General features: G+C 41.9%; 1 protein-coding gene across 1 annotated transcript; it reads right to left on the bottom strand.

The window, feature by feature from the left end:
* Window positions 1-583: 583 nt before the first annotated feature.
* On the bottom strand, window positions 584-9,308 carry PSMD7 (proteasome 26S subunit, non-ATPase 7). The gene is made up of 7 exons (XM_027620121.2): window positions 9,118-9,308; window positions 6,984-7,075; window positions 5,837-5,929; window positions 5,000-5,097; window positions 4,372-4,452; window positions 2,206-2,297; window positions 584-1,530 (listed from the first exon to the last, which is right to left on the bottom strand). The coding sequence occupies exons 1-7, from the start codon at window positions 9,189-9,191 to the stop codon at window positions 1,092-1,094; spliced, it is 969 nt and encodes a 322-aa protein (XP_027475922.1). The 5' UTR covers window positions 9,192-9,308; the 3' UTR covers window positions 584-1,091.
* Between the last annotated feature and the right edge of the window lie 5,315 nt (window positions 9,309-14,623).

The raw sequence follows: 14,623 nt of genomic DNA, 5'->3' as shown, positions 1-14,623 counted from the left end.
GTCAACTCCCAATTTCTACTAATTAGCTCTTTGGAATAAAAATTGATGTTTCTGATAAACTTTGAGACATTAGGACACTGTAAAGTGGTTTCTGAGATTCAACTTAATTTTAGTGCTATTTTATTATATTCTTCAGTTTTTGAACATTGATAATCCATATGGTACATTAGAGAACTCTTAGGTTCTATCTGCTCAAGAGAGGGAATTAATATCTAAGGGACTCCGGTAGGTCAAATGATTACTTACTTGTTCTGAGCCCTGAGCACTTCTTTTGGGGAAACTTTGTTCCATCCTCTGAAACATCCCACTGACCTTGGGGTCTCATGTATCCGTAACTGTGTCCCTTATGAAAAACTGCTCTAGGGACTTCACAGATGACAAACCTGAGGCACAAACTAGGACCCAGGTCTTCTGGGCTCAGTTGAGAACTCTTCTCACCATCAGGTTGTTTTTAAAGGAGTGAGACTCTCTTTCATCAAAGATTCCAAGTCTAAATTCTTTAAGGCAGCTTCAACTAAAAACTAAGTCTTGGCTGCTTCTGAAAAGGACTGTCACTCCCAGAACCAAAGACGACTAGAACACAGACTTACAAACCAAGTCATTTAATTGTGTCTTTGAAGGTAAACAATATATGGAGCTGGATCCCAAGCCCTGATAATGCCAGAGCTCTGGGTACAGAGTTCAGAGGGGTCAGAACTCAAGGTGTTCTAAGGCTTACGGAATTCATGCATTCCATTTTGCAGTTCTGCAAACTGCCAAAAACCAACCCCAAGAGTCTTCTGAGATGGGGGAAATTCAACTTCCAGTTTGATAGGTAAGAGTGAAGAGTACCAGTAAGGTTCTGTTTACCTCTCTTCACTTTTCTGAAGGCTGAGCTATTGTATCCCCCACGCATGGCAGCCTAAGCCGCCGGTCGGCTCTGAGCTCAGTGCCTCTGTGCACTCGCTTCCCCGCCACAGCGAGGGGGCCCCAGGCCAGAGAGCTCTCAGCAGTACAGCTTTTTAACAAGCACTTAAAGGAAAAAGAACCCTCTAGTGGCACACTGAGTTAGTTTATAAGATTTTAATTTACAAATTAAAAAGCTACATGTTTTATTTTTTCTCCTTTTTCTCTTCTTTCTTTCCATCACTCTTTTCCTTCTCTTTCTCTTTGTCATCTTTTCTATCCTTTTTGCTCTCTTCTTTTTCTTGCCCTTCTTTCTTCTCTGCATCCCGGTTGGCGATCTTGTTGTTGATGAGGTTGTGCAGGGCGACCACGGAACGGATCAGCGAGGCCAAATACACCACTACCATCTGGTCGTTGGTCTTCAGGTAAAAGGCCTTGACAAACTCCTGGAGGCTGACATCTGGCAGCAGGTTGAAGACGTCCTGTAGCTGGTAGATGATCTGGTGGTTGATGGGCAGCTTGCCCGTGGCCACTTTCTCCAGGTAGCTCCTGATATCCAGAAGCTTGGAGTTCAGTCCCTTCAAACCATGAACCTGGTTTGTGATCCGCTGGGAAAGAGTGCCCACTGTAGTGTCTTTGATATCTCTGTAATAACGCATAAGAAGAGCAGGAAAAAGCATCAGTATACTATATTATCACACAGGTTCTCACAATCTAGGCAAACTCCCAGCTTTGTGGGGAAGGGCAAGTTTTCAAAAGAAAAATGTTACTTCGTAAACTGCCTTAGTTTTGATTTGGAGGCATATATTTTATCTTTCTTATCACAGGACATTTTTCAAAAAAGAGAACTAAAATGAAACCATCTTCACTTAAAAAAAAAAAAGCTATCTATTTCGACTTCCCTGGTCCTGAAAAGGATGGCATTTTCTCCACCCCCATCTATACGCTGTTGTGAGAAGCTTCCATCAGTCAGGACTAACTTTTTGAATTGCAGGGAATCTTATTTGAGAAAAACTATGACCCTTTCGAATAAAGTCAGGGTTATAGTATTTTAAAATAAAAACCCATCCTAACGTAGCTTCTCTGCAGACAGCTCGCTCCCTTCACTGAAAACAATATACACAGGAAGAACGCACACCTCCATTTCCTTCCCACACGTGTTCCTGTCCTAGTCAACACTGCCCTTTGCCGACAGAGATGTATTATCCACAGTCATCAACTGTAACTCGAGACACTGATCCAAGCCTGGAACCCAGATCTCCCCACTCCTAATAGAGCCTCTTGGGCCACTTATGATTCCGATGCCGTCCTGATGCTCACCGTAACAAGTGCTCGACTCCAACTTCCTCGGCTTCCTCGGCTCCAATTTCACTGGTCACGTGCTCAAATGTCTTTGAGGTTGGAGTTCCATCCTGGGAGAGGAGGCTAAACTATAGTTATTTACTTACAAACACCCTGGCACATACTCCTTTCACACCTTGATTCCTCTGCTTTCAGTCATATCACCTCTTGGGTGCATCACTAGGCTTCCCAAGTGCCAGCAGAAATGGGCGAGGTTTGCTTTGAAAGCTCAGCCTTCGTCTAGAAGGCTGCAGTGGCCCTGCTCCCTGTCTCTGAGGAAAATCTTGATAATCCCTTAAGCCCACTGTGGGGATGGGCACTTGAGGAAGTCTCAATTAGGATGATTTTTAAAGCATATAGTTCTTTCTAGAATAGGCAGTATACAGAATACGTGTACTGGAGGCAAGCTGATGTCAGATAATCTAACTTTTAACCGTCTACTGTCCTTCAGATCGAATGATACCAGAGCACCAAAACAATGCAGTCAGCATAACCGGCTTTCTGGTGGCCTGAATTAGTCAAAGGGTCCGTTCAGGTATATTGTTCACTTTATCACCTAGTGGCTTCCTGACAGGATTCAGGAGCAATTTTCCTCAGATCTCACACCAGAAGAGGCTGTACATGGTCTGTAATGGCTGTAAAATGTCCGCAAGGCAGGACGGCATAGCAGTGGGGGCACTCTGGAGCCAGACCACCCGGGTTCCAAGTCTGGCTCTGCCATGCGAGCTGTGGGACCTTGGGAAAGTCACTTAACTTATATTAAGTGGTATAAATGTTTGTAGTAATTATTTTTTCCAGGACAGTGTAAATCCTGCAAATGCCATTTTCCTCTTGACTTTGTCTGCTGGAATGGTCAGGACTGCATGGAATGCCTTTTCAGGTGCTCATTTTTCCTCGGCTTCATTTAATATTGTGGCCTTCATCTCCCTTCTGTCCCCTATTTAAAAATCTTGATGTGTGTGTGTGTGTGTGTGTGTGTGTGTGTGTGTGTGTGTGTGTGTAAGAACCTCTGATTCCTTTTTGAAAAAGGCAGGGTAAAATTAACTTAAAAAACTGTATCAGGGGGGCGGCTGGGTGGCTCAGATGGTTAAGTGTCTGCCTTTGGCTCGGGTCATGGTCCTGGGGTCCTGGGATGGAGCCCCGCATCTGGCTCCCTGCTCAGTGGGGAGCCTGCTTCTCCCTCTCCCTCTGCCTCTCCCCCTGCTTGTGTTCTCTCTCTCTCTGTGTCTCAAATGAATAAATAAAATCTTAAAAAATAAAAACAAAAACAAAAACAACTATATCAGACCGAGGATGAAAGACTTACTGCAACAAGGAAATAAATTTCAATCTAAGGTCCCTGGTGGCAAGGCAGAAAGAGGAACAAGAAGACGGAGCTCAGTGCAAGAGACACCTGCAGGGAGTTAACCTAAAATCTTTTCCCTGATTTAAAAACTGAATATAAGGATAAAGTCTACATATCTAAATCCAAAGGCAGACCTTATCCTCAGACTTTTGATTCTGGAAATTCAAGATTGAGCTCAAGTGCAAAATTTTATGCTCACAACAAAACACATATATTTTCACATCAAATGCTACCCTGGAATCAGTTTAGTTTTCCTGGAAATAGAGAAAAGCTATATTCCGGAACCTCTTTGTGTCTACACCCAAAGCACACGGCAGGTATTGGATGCTGTGGAGCTGAGTATTCAGGTGTCAAATCACACAGATGGGTCTTGCCATCTGGCTCCAGGCAGCTCTGAGTCACTCTATTTGAAAACCTGTGTCTCGTCTATAGGGAATGAAAAACTTCAAGAAGGGAATGCTGGCACAGAGGAGCCGAATGGTGGAAACTGCATTAGATTAAGACTAAGCTCACCAGGCTCTGCGTTTACTTTGTTGTGAACATCTCTGGGCAATCATATGATAATTTTGGGCCTCAATTTCATGTGTAAAAGAGGATTTTAGATTTCTGTGGTCCTCTTGATTTTTAAAATTTGGGGATTCAAAAACTCAAGGGAGAAAGAAACTATCAAACTGTTGACAAAAATCAACAACCTACGCTTTATTAGAGATAAAGATTTGTTGACTTAAAAAAAACACAAAATCCAGATTATCCAATAAGCAGCGAATCTAATCTCCTTGGCTCATAGCATGAGGACTTACATCATGGACCTCTTCCACTGAAATATATGCTTCTGTGGGCAGTCCTAGGTCCTTTGGCTTCACATCAATGATGACCAGTACCTGGCAGAAAAACACACCTTAGCAACTCACACCAAGCACGTAAGGAACAATCATAGCCATTCTACTGATGATGATTACTGAAGCTATTTCATTCATTCAACCAGAAAAGAGTTGGAATTTTCAGCAAAAATGAGTCTACATTTCATATGATCCCACCATGTGCTCTGCTCGTCACCCCCATCCATCAACAAGCTGAGAGGCAGTATAGTGCGGTTATCAAGCATGAAGAACCCAGAATCAAGATAGCCAGTGGTTTGATCCTGGTCCCCACATGTATGAGACCTTACTAACAATTCTGAACCTCAGTTTTCTTGTTGTAAGGAGGAGAACAACCCCATTTAGCTACTGAGAGGATTAAGCACTTAGCACATATTTACTGTTACTTAATAAATATCCTGGGTTATTGTATACTATACAAAACAAATTAACACAAGCAGTTTAGAGAAAAAGCAGTGAAATGATTTGCTACCCGAATCCTTCCTAGGATACTTGTATGTTAGCTGGCAAGGAATACCATTCAAGAGTTTTAAAGATAGAGAGCACTTACTGAGTTAGGGCAGTATCTTTTCATGAGTTCGTTAATGGCGATGTCATTCTTGTGTAGTTTAGGGCCTGTGTGGTACCACCCAACTATTCTTTCTCTGGCTGGGAAGGAAAACATTAGTGGGTTTGAACTGTTACATGAAGATCTATAGAATTCCCTCAAAAAGGGTGGTAAGAACTCTAGCCCTTGTGTTCTCTACTTTTTAAAAAATTCCAGACATCTATTTTAAATCTTGACATACTTGTGAAATCTAAAACTGAAAAACAGAATTCTTAGAAAATAAGCAGTGAGGGAAATGCAGAGATATCTGTGTCTCAGACTAGTTGAGATCAGTCACACATGACACTAGAAAACAAGTCCAAGGCAACACATAAACAAATGCAACTCTAGGTCACAGAGACTGGAACTGTGAATGTTGTGGAAATAAACATTTCCAAAGCATATGTGGTTGCTATAATGAAATAAAATGAAAATGATACATGTGACAGAGAGATATATTTACCCTGATGGTATTTAAGCTCTCGGGGCAACAGGATTTTGTTTAATAGTTCTTCACTTTTCTGCTACAGAGGGCTAGATCCGAAACCTAGGTGGGTCTAGCTGGCCTTAAATTGCTACTCCAGTTTCTCATTTATTCTGCCTCATTCCTCTACTACCATTAGTCTTACTTAAGTATAGCTAAGTGAAAGAGCCCTTGACATTAAACAAAGAAAAGGGCATACTAAGAAACAAAAAGACATCAGGGGCATGTACCTGGGTGCACGCACACACAAATACACACACATATAAATCAATGCCACAATGCCTTCTTAAAAAACAAAACAAAACATCAAGACATACCATTGACCTTCTTAAACATTCCGTACATGTTTTCCAAATAATCATGGTCTAAAAACCAGACAGAATCATCTTTGTCATCTTCATCAAAAGGGACTAAAGAGAGAGAAAAAAAAGTAAGATTTAGTTTAGGGTGCTGGACAGAACTAGCCTAGGAAGACCCCTAGGCCACACTGGATCCACCTAAGTGGTTTGTCTAGCATGGTATTAAAATTATTTTTGAGTTGCTCTCATTAAAAACTGGGAGATTTCATATAAAAATCCAGACTTCCAGCTTCTCTTGAAATTGGAAGGCCTGGCAACAACTGGCTAGAGCCAGATAGAGGTTTCCCCCTTTATTTTTATTTTTTTTTTAAAGATTTTATTTATTTATTTGAGAGAGAGAATGAGATAGAGAGAGAGAGAGCATGAGGGGGGGAGGGTCCGAGGGAGAAGCAGACTCCCTGCTGAGCAGGGAGCCCGATGCGGGACTCGATCCCGGGACTCCAGGATCATGACCTGAGCCGAAGGCAGTCGCTCAACCAACTGAACCACCCAGGCGCCCAAGGTTTCCCCCTTTAAAATGGACACATGCTTGTCAGTTTGCTAAAAGCCCCATCCCTTCCTAATCCCTTTGATGAATAATATTACTGCTTGGTCTTTTCAGATACTGGAGTTCATGACCTCTAGTCTAGAGTTCATTCTAGAGCAATTATTTTGTTCTTTATTGTTACTTTAATCGTAAAATACAAGGATACATTCTTGTAAACGTTCATGACATTGAGTAAAAGGTAATGGTCTCCATCTCCCCCTGCCAACCCATAACCATGGTGAACAGTCTAGTGCAGGGATTTACAAAAGACATCAGAGCTGCCTATTTTTATCAAGTTTTGCTAGCATTCAGCTAGCCCTTGGTCAACATACTGTCTATAGTTGCTTTCTTGCTATAATACAGGGCGGAGCAGTTGTAATGGAGACCATATGGCCTGCAAATTTAAAATATTTACTATTCAGTTTAGTGAGTAACCTTAAGCCTTCCTCCTATACTTTAGCAATTCTGACAAGAATTTCTGGGTTGTAGTAAAAATGGAAACCACAACAGTTTTTTTTTTTTTTTTAATTTTAAAGATATATGACATTTTAACCCAGGCTCAGAATGTAAGATTTGTACCTGCAAAACTGTTGGACACGTCGAGTACTTTCTTTTGCCATGACCCCAAAAGCACACCAACAACGCGCTTCTGGTTTCCAACCTTGCCTATTCTGAAGAAGAAAGCAGAAGGTCAGTCTGATGGGCACACAGAGACATGGACCCAACAATTAGATAGATACTCAATAGGAAATATCAATGGTACAGATATAATTTAGCTTACCTGGAGGCTAATCCTACTAAACAAATATAATAGTGTCAGGTTAGTTCTTAATATTAAATTTTAATAAATATAATGGATAATTCACCAACTTTGTACGTTGGCAGTCTTTACACTGTTAACTGCAAGAAATACACACTTGGAAAAATTTCAGTTTCTAGAACCTCAAAATGGGAGAAAACGAACCCCCCCCCAGGTATGAAGAGTTTTAAAAAGTTATTTGGTTGGTGTTTGAAAAGTACATTTAAGTTGTGCTGCCACCTTTAACTTTTTCTTTTGCAGTTTTCTCCTTTAAACTTTCCTCATTTCCCTATCCTTAAATATCTTCAGAGATAAAGATGCTGAAGTAGAACCACTTTCATGGGCTGGCTTGCCAACTGCTCTCTGGAATATCTATTCCATGTGGACATGCCCCACTCTAAGTTCTAATTCTTTGTACCTTCTAGGGGCTCAGAAAATGGGTTCTGACGCTGAGGTATGTGTGTGCCATCTGTGGTCTCTGTGAATGGCTTAATCAGGCACAAGTCAGAAGTGTGCTGGTGACTAATCACACTGACAGGATGGCTGAATGAGTCAGTTTACTTCAGAATGTCTATCTACTAGTCAAACCTCTCTGATACAATCTCATTTCACTGACCTTCATGTAGAATTCTCCTTTGACCACTAGCAAATGAGACACAGACACAATACCACTCCACTTTCAATGGAAAGACAGAGGCCACTGTAAAACGAACTTCAGTTCCTTAACAGTCACTGGTTTCACTGTACTATTTTTCTAAGCATATGGGCTGGCAAATTTATAAATGCTTACTAAATTTGGGATTTGGGTCAAAGTTTTCTGTATCCCTGGTGGTTCTGATTTTGGAGGGTAATCTTAGACATTGAATATCCACACTTCAAAGGAAAGTTCCACGCTCATGTGCTTTTCTTTTGGTCTACAAAAATCCATTTGTGTTTTTTTAAAACCCTACATCTCTTATGACAGCACCTAGCAGTGTCTGTCTGCACTATGTCCTCCAGATGGAGCTGAAATGGTGCTTGTCCCCTTAGCACCTCTAGTATCCAAGGGAGAAAGACAGTGACTACTTACTGTACAGTGGGAATGCATGCATATCCTGTTAGGCTGAAGGCTCTACAAAGCAGTGGAACTGGGGACCCTAAACCTCATGGAGTCTTCACTGTTTTATTAGCTATGGTTGAATGAGTAGTTGTACAACGCAAGTTGCAAGAGAACAGCCACTTCGAAACTGACTTTATAGCAGATGCTCCCAAGTGGGTCTTTACACTTGCCAATTCAAGTAATTATCTTGGAAAAGTTATGAACACGTGTAACAGGTCCAGCGGGATGAACAGCTCCAAAACAAGGGAAGGGAAGGCGGAAGAAACTTTGTGGATGTTTCGGCTTATTCATTAATGCCCAAAGCAACTAACGCTCTCATTTTTAAAAGAAAAGCTTGACACCTAATCTACATTTTAGGTTACCGTCAAAACAGATGCCTGCTTAGAAACCACAGCTCTTCAAGGGAGCCCTTCAAGGCGCTGAGACCAAAATTGTGGTGACAGCTTTCAGAGGCACAGAAGCGCAAATCTGTAGGGCTTTCCCACGAGGCACCGAGTCCTGAAAAGGGGCTGACGAGGTGACAGATGGGCACGAGGCCTGGGGGATCAGGGCTAAATGAAGCTTCTTCCCCCCCATACTCTGGCAGCGTACGGACTTGGGTAAAAGGAACGTGCAGTCCGAGCCGCGGAGTGCCGGCTGGGGGCGGGGGACGAGGCGGGGTGATTTAGGCTTGGTGATCCGACGCTGGTCCGGGCCCCTCGGGGAATCAATGCCACCCCCCGGCCCTTCAGCGCCCCGGCGGCCAACGCGCTGTCCCGGCGTGCCAGTGACTCAGCAACGGCGATCCCGATAGGCCGCCCCGCGCAACCGCTCACCGGTTGAAGTGATCCACCACACTGAGCAGCACCAGGGGGTGAACTACCACCTTCTGCACCGCCAGCTCCGGCATCGCGACACACCCCGCCCGCCAGGCCCCGCTCCTTGCGACCCGCAAACACCGGCAAGTCGCAGCGACTCTCGCGGCTCCTCCAGGCCCGGCTCCTCCTCTTCCGGCTCGGCCGCCGCCGCGGTCCTCTTTTTCCGCTCCCAGAGTGCCGCGCGCGCCGCCCCGGATTTTCGCGCCTGCTGCCATCTTGAGGAGGGGAAAGGCCGGAGCAAGGTGGGGCCCGGCTTGGGTGACTCGCTACGAGTTTCCCTGGTCTTCGAAGCTAAAGGGACAGTGGAGACTGATAAAGGTTGACCTCCTGGTATTGGGCCCGCACCGTTATCTGCAGCGGCTTTTCGCTTTAGTTCTTTCCCAGTTCACAGCCTCCCCCCCCCCCCCCGCCCACTTGGTTTGAAGACTAGAAAAAAAGTAGTAACTCATAATCTCTACCACCCAGAAAATGTTCACCTTTGTTTCAAGCCAGAATCCTCCAAGGTTTCTCAACTTTAAAAAATCTTTAGCATTAGGGCCCGTCGTTGAAGTAGATTTGGTAATTTATCTCATTATCGGGGAGTTAACCCTTAATATTTACTATGGACACTTGGCAGTTAACCTGTCTTTATATTTTTCTCCCTGCTTATATTACTTATCATTTAACTAGGGCTAGAAGAATTCAGTTTGTGCCTCAAGTCAGATAATTCAGGTTGATTTTGAAATGAAAGCTTAGGTAAGGGTTGAAGTAAGGGTAAAAACTAATGCGAAGTATGTTTTGGTATTTAGCTAGGAAAGAGAAAAAGGACTGAAGTGGGTAATGCGGGAGGCAAAAACTTAAAAGCGTATTTGCAGAAGGAGGCAAATTATTTAATTCCATACAGGTTTGTATTTCTAATTTTAAGTTGCTGTTTGTGTAAACAAAAACGATACTTAAGCAACTTGACTTATTTGCTTATTGTTTGCCCTGTTTTTTTTTTTTTTAAGATTTTATTTATTAGAGAGAGAGAGAGCATGAACGGGGGGTGGGGAGAGGGCAGAGGCAGAGGGCAAAGCAGCCTCCCCGCCCAGCAAGGAGCCCAAAGTGGGACTTGATCACGGGACCCCTGGATCATGACCTGAGCTGTAGGCAGGCACTCAACTGACTAACCCATCTAGGCGCCCCTGTTTGCCCCGTCTGAACAACTTACCTTCCCCATAGCACCTGAGGTCACATCTGACCTCTCTGAAGAATAACCAAGACTTCTGTGCTGAATTTTGGTCTCCTTCCACTGTAATCAGGGAGCTTTTGATAATTCTTTTCTGGGTTCTACCCATCAGTTTTATTATATGTACTCTTCCTACTTTTGGGAACATTGCTTTGGATTTTCCTCATTCATTTTAATGTTTTTGATTTGGCTAGTAATGATTGCTACTAAAGATAACACAACTTAAAATTTAAGTCAGCCCCCATTATGTGATGTGTTAAAGCATGCTTGCTGTTGTTTAGTGCCTGATTCAAAGTAGATACTCTTAAACTTTTTTTTTTAAAGATTTTATTTATTTATTAGAGAGAGAGAGAGAGAGAGAGCATGAGAGGGGGGAGGGTCAGAGGGAGAAGCAGACTCCCTGCCAAGCAGAGAGCCCGATGCGGGCCTCGATCCCCGGACTCCAGGATCATGACCTGAGCCGAAGGCAGTCGCTTAACCAACTGAGCCACCCAGGCGCCCTAAACTTTTTTTTTTTAAGATTTTATTTATTTGACAGAGAAATAGCAAGAGCTATTTCAGGAACACAAGCAGGGGGAGTGGGGGTGTGAGAAGCAGGCTTCCCACGGTGGAACAGGGAGCCCCATGTGGGGCCCTATCCCAGGACCCTGGGGTCATGACCTGAGCCAAAGGCAGACGCTTAATGACTGAGCCACCCAGGCGCCCCTTAAACTTTTTTTTTTAAGAGTTTATTTATTAGAGAGAGAGAGTGCATATGTAGGAGGAGAGGCAGTTAGAGGGAGAAGCAGGTCCCCCCCCCCACCCAGCAGGGAACCCCAAGTGAGACTCCATCCCAGGACCCGGGGATCACAACCTCCAGCGGAAGGCAGACACTTAAACGACTGAGCCACCCTGGTGCCCCCAAAGTAGATAATTCTTGTTTCATCTCTTATATGATGCTATTCAACACAGGATAGACATGTATCAGTTATGGGAAGAGCTTGGAAGGATTCCCTTCCCCCAATTTTGTTATGAAAAATTTAACAGGTATCAGAAGATCAAAGATAGGTTTCGATTTTTCTCATGTGCCAAATAAGACAAGAATTGGAATCTAAAGAAAGCTTTATTTTTTACTAAAATATGTAAAGAGTTTAAAGAAGATGGCTTGAAATCATAAGGAAGGCATTTTCTGTCTTGCCCCCTCCGTTTTTAAATGGAACTGTCTTGAAATCATACTTCATATTGTAGCCACTCCTGGGGGCTGAATTCATTCAGAGGAATGCAGAAGGAGGTATAAGAAATCCACTTTCTTTTGTTCATTGAATTCTGGACTTAACTTGAAGAGGACCTGATGAGACCTTAAGGATGATACATTTTCCTCTCCTTTGATCATCTTTGTTTTTCTTTTTTTTTTAATGTTAAATTCTTTTTCCAGATTTAAATTAGTATAACATTGTGTAAGTTTAATGTGTACAACATGATGATTTGATACACATATATATTGCAAAATGATTATCACAATAAGGTTAGTTAACACCTGCATCACCTCACATAATTTTTTTTTTTAAAGATTTTATTTATTTGAGAGAGAGAGAATGAGAGATAGAGAGCACGAGAGGGAAGAGGGTCAGAGGGAGAAGCAGACTCCCTGCTGAGCAGGGAGCCCGATGTGGGACTCGATCCCGGGACTCCAGGATCATGACCTCAGCCGAAGGCAGTTGCTCAACCAACTGAGCCACCCAGGCGCCCTCACCTCACATAATTATCTTTTGTGTGTGTGTGTTGGGGGGGGGTTGAGAACATTTCAGATTTAGTCTCTTAGCAACTTTCAAGTATATACGCCAGTATTGTTAAGTGTAGTTACCATACTGTACATTATATTCCCATCTTACAACTGGAAACTTGCACTTTTCCTCCCATTTCCCCCACCCTTCCAACCTCTGGCAACCATTATTCTACTCTCTGTAAGTTCAACTTTTTAAGATTCCACATATAAGTGAGATCATACAGTATTTGTTTTTCTGATGTATTTCACTTAGCATAATGCCCTTATGCTCTATCCATGTGGCAAATAGCAGGATTTCCTTCTGATGGCTGAATAATATTTCATTATATATGTATAACTTTTTTTCTATTGCTTTTTTCCCCCATTCATCCATTTTCTTTATCAATTCATTCATTAATGGACACTGATGTTTTTTCTATGTCTTGCATTATGAATAATGCCACAATGAACACAGGAGTACAGATATCTCAGATAGTAATTTCATTTCCTCTGTATCTATAGCCAAAAGTGGGCTATGACTAAATAAACTACCATAAATCATATGGTAGTTCTGGTAGTTTTTTGAGGCATCTTCATACTTGTTTTCATAGTGGCTGCACCAATTTACATTCCCATCAACAATGCACAGGGGTTCCCTTTTCTCCTTGTCCTTGCCAGCACTTGTTATCTCTTGTCTTTTTGATAATAACCATGTTATTATTGTGTGAGATGATACCTCGTTGTGGTTTTGATTTGCATTTCCTTGATGACAAATGTTGTTGAGCATCTTTTCATGTACCTGTTGGCCATTTGTATGGATGGAAAAATGTCCAGATCCTCTGCCCATCTTTTAAAATTATTATTTGCTATTGAATTGTATGAGTTCTTCATATATTGTGGATGTTAACCTCTTGTTAGATATATGGTTTGCACATTTTTTTTTTCCCATTCCATAGGTCGCTTATTTTACTGTAAAGAAGGTTTTTAGTTTGATGTAGTCACACTCATTTATTTTTGCTTTTGCTACTTAACGTTTTTGGTGTCATGTCCAAAATATTGTCAAGATCAATGTCAAGGATCCGTTTCCCCTATGTTTTCTTCTAGGAGTTTTACATTTTCAGGTCTTAAATTGAAGTCTTTAACTCATCTTAAGTTTATTTTTGTGAGTGATGTGTTTCATTCTTTTGCATGTGACTATCTGGTTTTCTCAGCACTATTTAATGAAGAGACTATCCTTTCCCCTTTGAGTATTCTTAGCTCCCTGTCAGATATCGACCACTGAACTCTGATTCTGTTGTATTGGCCTGTGTGTCTGTGTTTATGCCTACCATACTGTTTGATTGCTATAGCTTTGTAATAAAGTTTGAAATCAGGAGGTATGATGCCTCCAGCTTTGTTTGTTTTGCTCAAGTTTGCTTTGGCTATTTGGGGGTCTTTTGTAATCCTTACAAATGTAATCCATACAAATTCTAGGATTTTTTTTCTATTTCTATGAGAAATGTCATTGGAATTTTGGTAGGGATTGCATTGAATCTATAGATAGCTCGAGTAGTCTGGACATTTAAACAGTATTAATTCTTCTGATCCATGAGCATGGGATATCTTTCCATTTATTTGTGTCATTTTTTTTAAAGGTTTTATTTATTTACTTGAGAGAGCGTGAGAAAGAGAGAGAGAGATCATGAGCAGGGGGGAGGGACAGAGGGAGAAGCAGACTCCCTACTGAGCAGGGAGCCTGATGCGGTGCTTCATCCCAGGGATTGCAGGACCCTGGGATCATGACCTGAGCTGAAGGCAGATGCTCAACCGACCGAGTCACCCAGACACCCCTATTTGTGTAATTTTTAATCTTTCATCAGTGTCATAATTTTCAGTGTACAGATCTTTTGCCCTTGGTTAAACTTATTCTTAAGTATATTGCAGTTTTTGATGCTATTGTAAATGGGATTGTTTTATTTCTTTTCCAGATATTTTATTGTTAGTATATAGAATCCCAATTGATTTTTTTAATAAGCATGTTTTTTAAAATTTATTTTTTAAAGTAGGCTTCACACCCAACATGGGGCTTGAACTCACAATCCTGAGATCAAGAGTCACATGCTTACTAACTGAGCTAGACAGGAGCCCCAGGATCCCAACTGATTTTGTATGTTGATTTCGTATCTTGCATCTTTACTGAATTTGTTTATTCTAACAATTTTTTGGTGGTCTTTAGGATTTTCCATGCATAAGATCATCTGCAAACAGAAACAATTTTAACAGTTTTATTTCTTCCTTTCTGATTTGGATGCAGTTTCTTTGTTTTTCTTGCCTAATTACTCTGGCCAGGACTTCCAAAATAGGAGTTGTGTTGAAGAGGAGTGGTGAGAGTGGTCCCTCTTGTCTTGTTCCTGATCTTAGAGGAAAAGCTTTCAACCTTTCATCATTGAGTATGATGTTAGCTATGGGCTTGTCATAGATGGCATTTATTATGTTGATGTATGTTCCTTCTATACTCTGTTGAGAGTTTTAAT

This window comes from Zalophus californianus, chromosome 17 (assembly GCF_009762305.2).
Source record: "Zalophus californianus isolate mZalCal1 chromosome 17, mZalCal1.pri.v2, whole genome shotgun sequence".
NCBI lineage: Eukaryota > Metazoa > Chordata > Mammalia > Carnivora > Otariidae > Zalophus > Zalophus californianus.
Note: the sequence above shows the minus strand (reverse complement) of the source record. Positions and strands in the feature narration are given on the sequence as shown.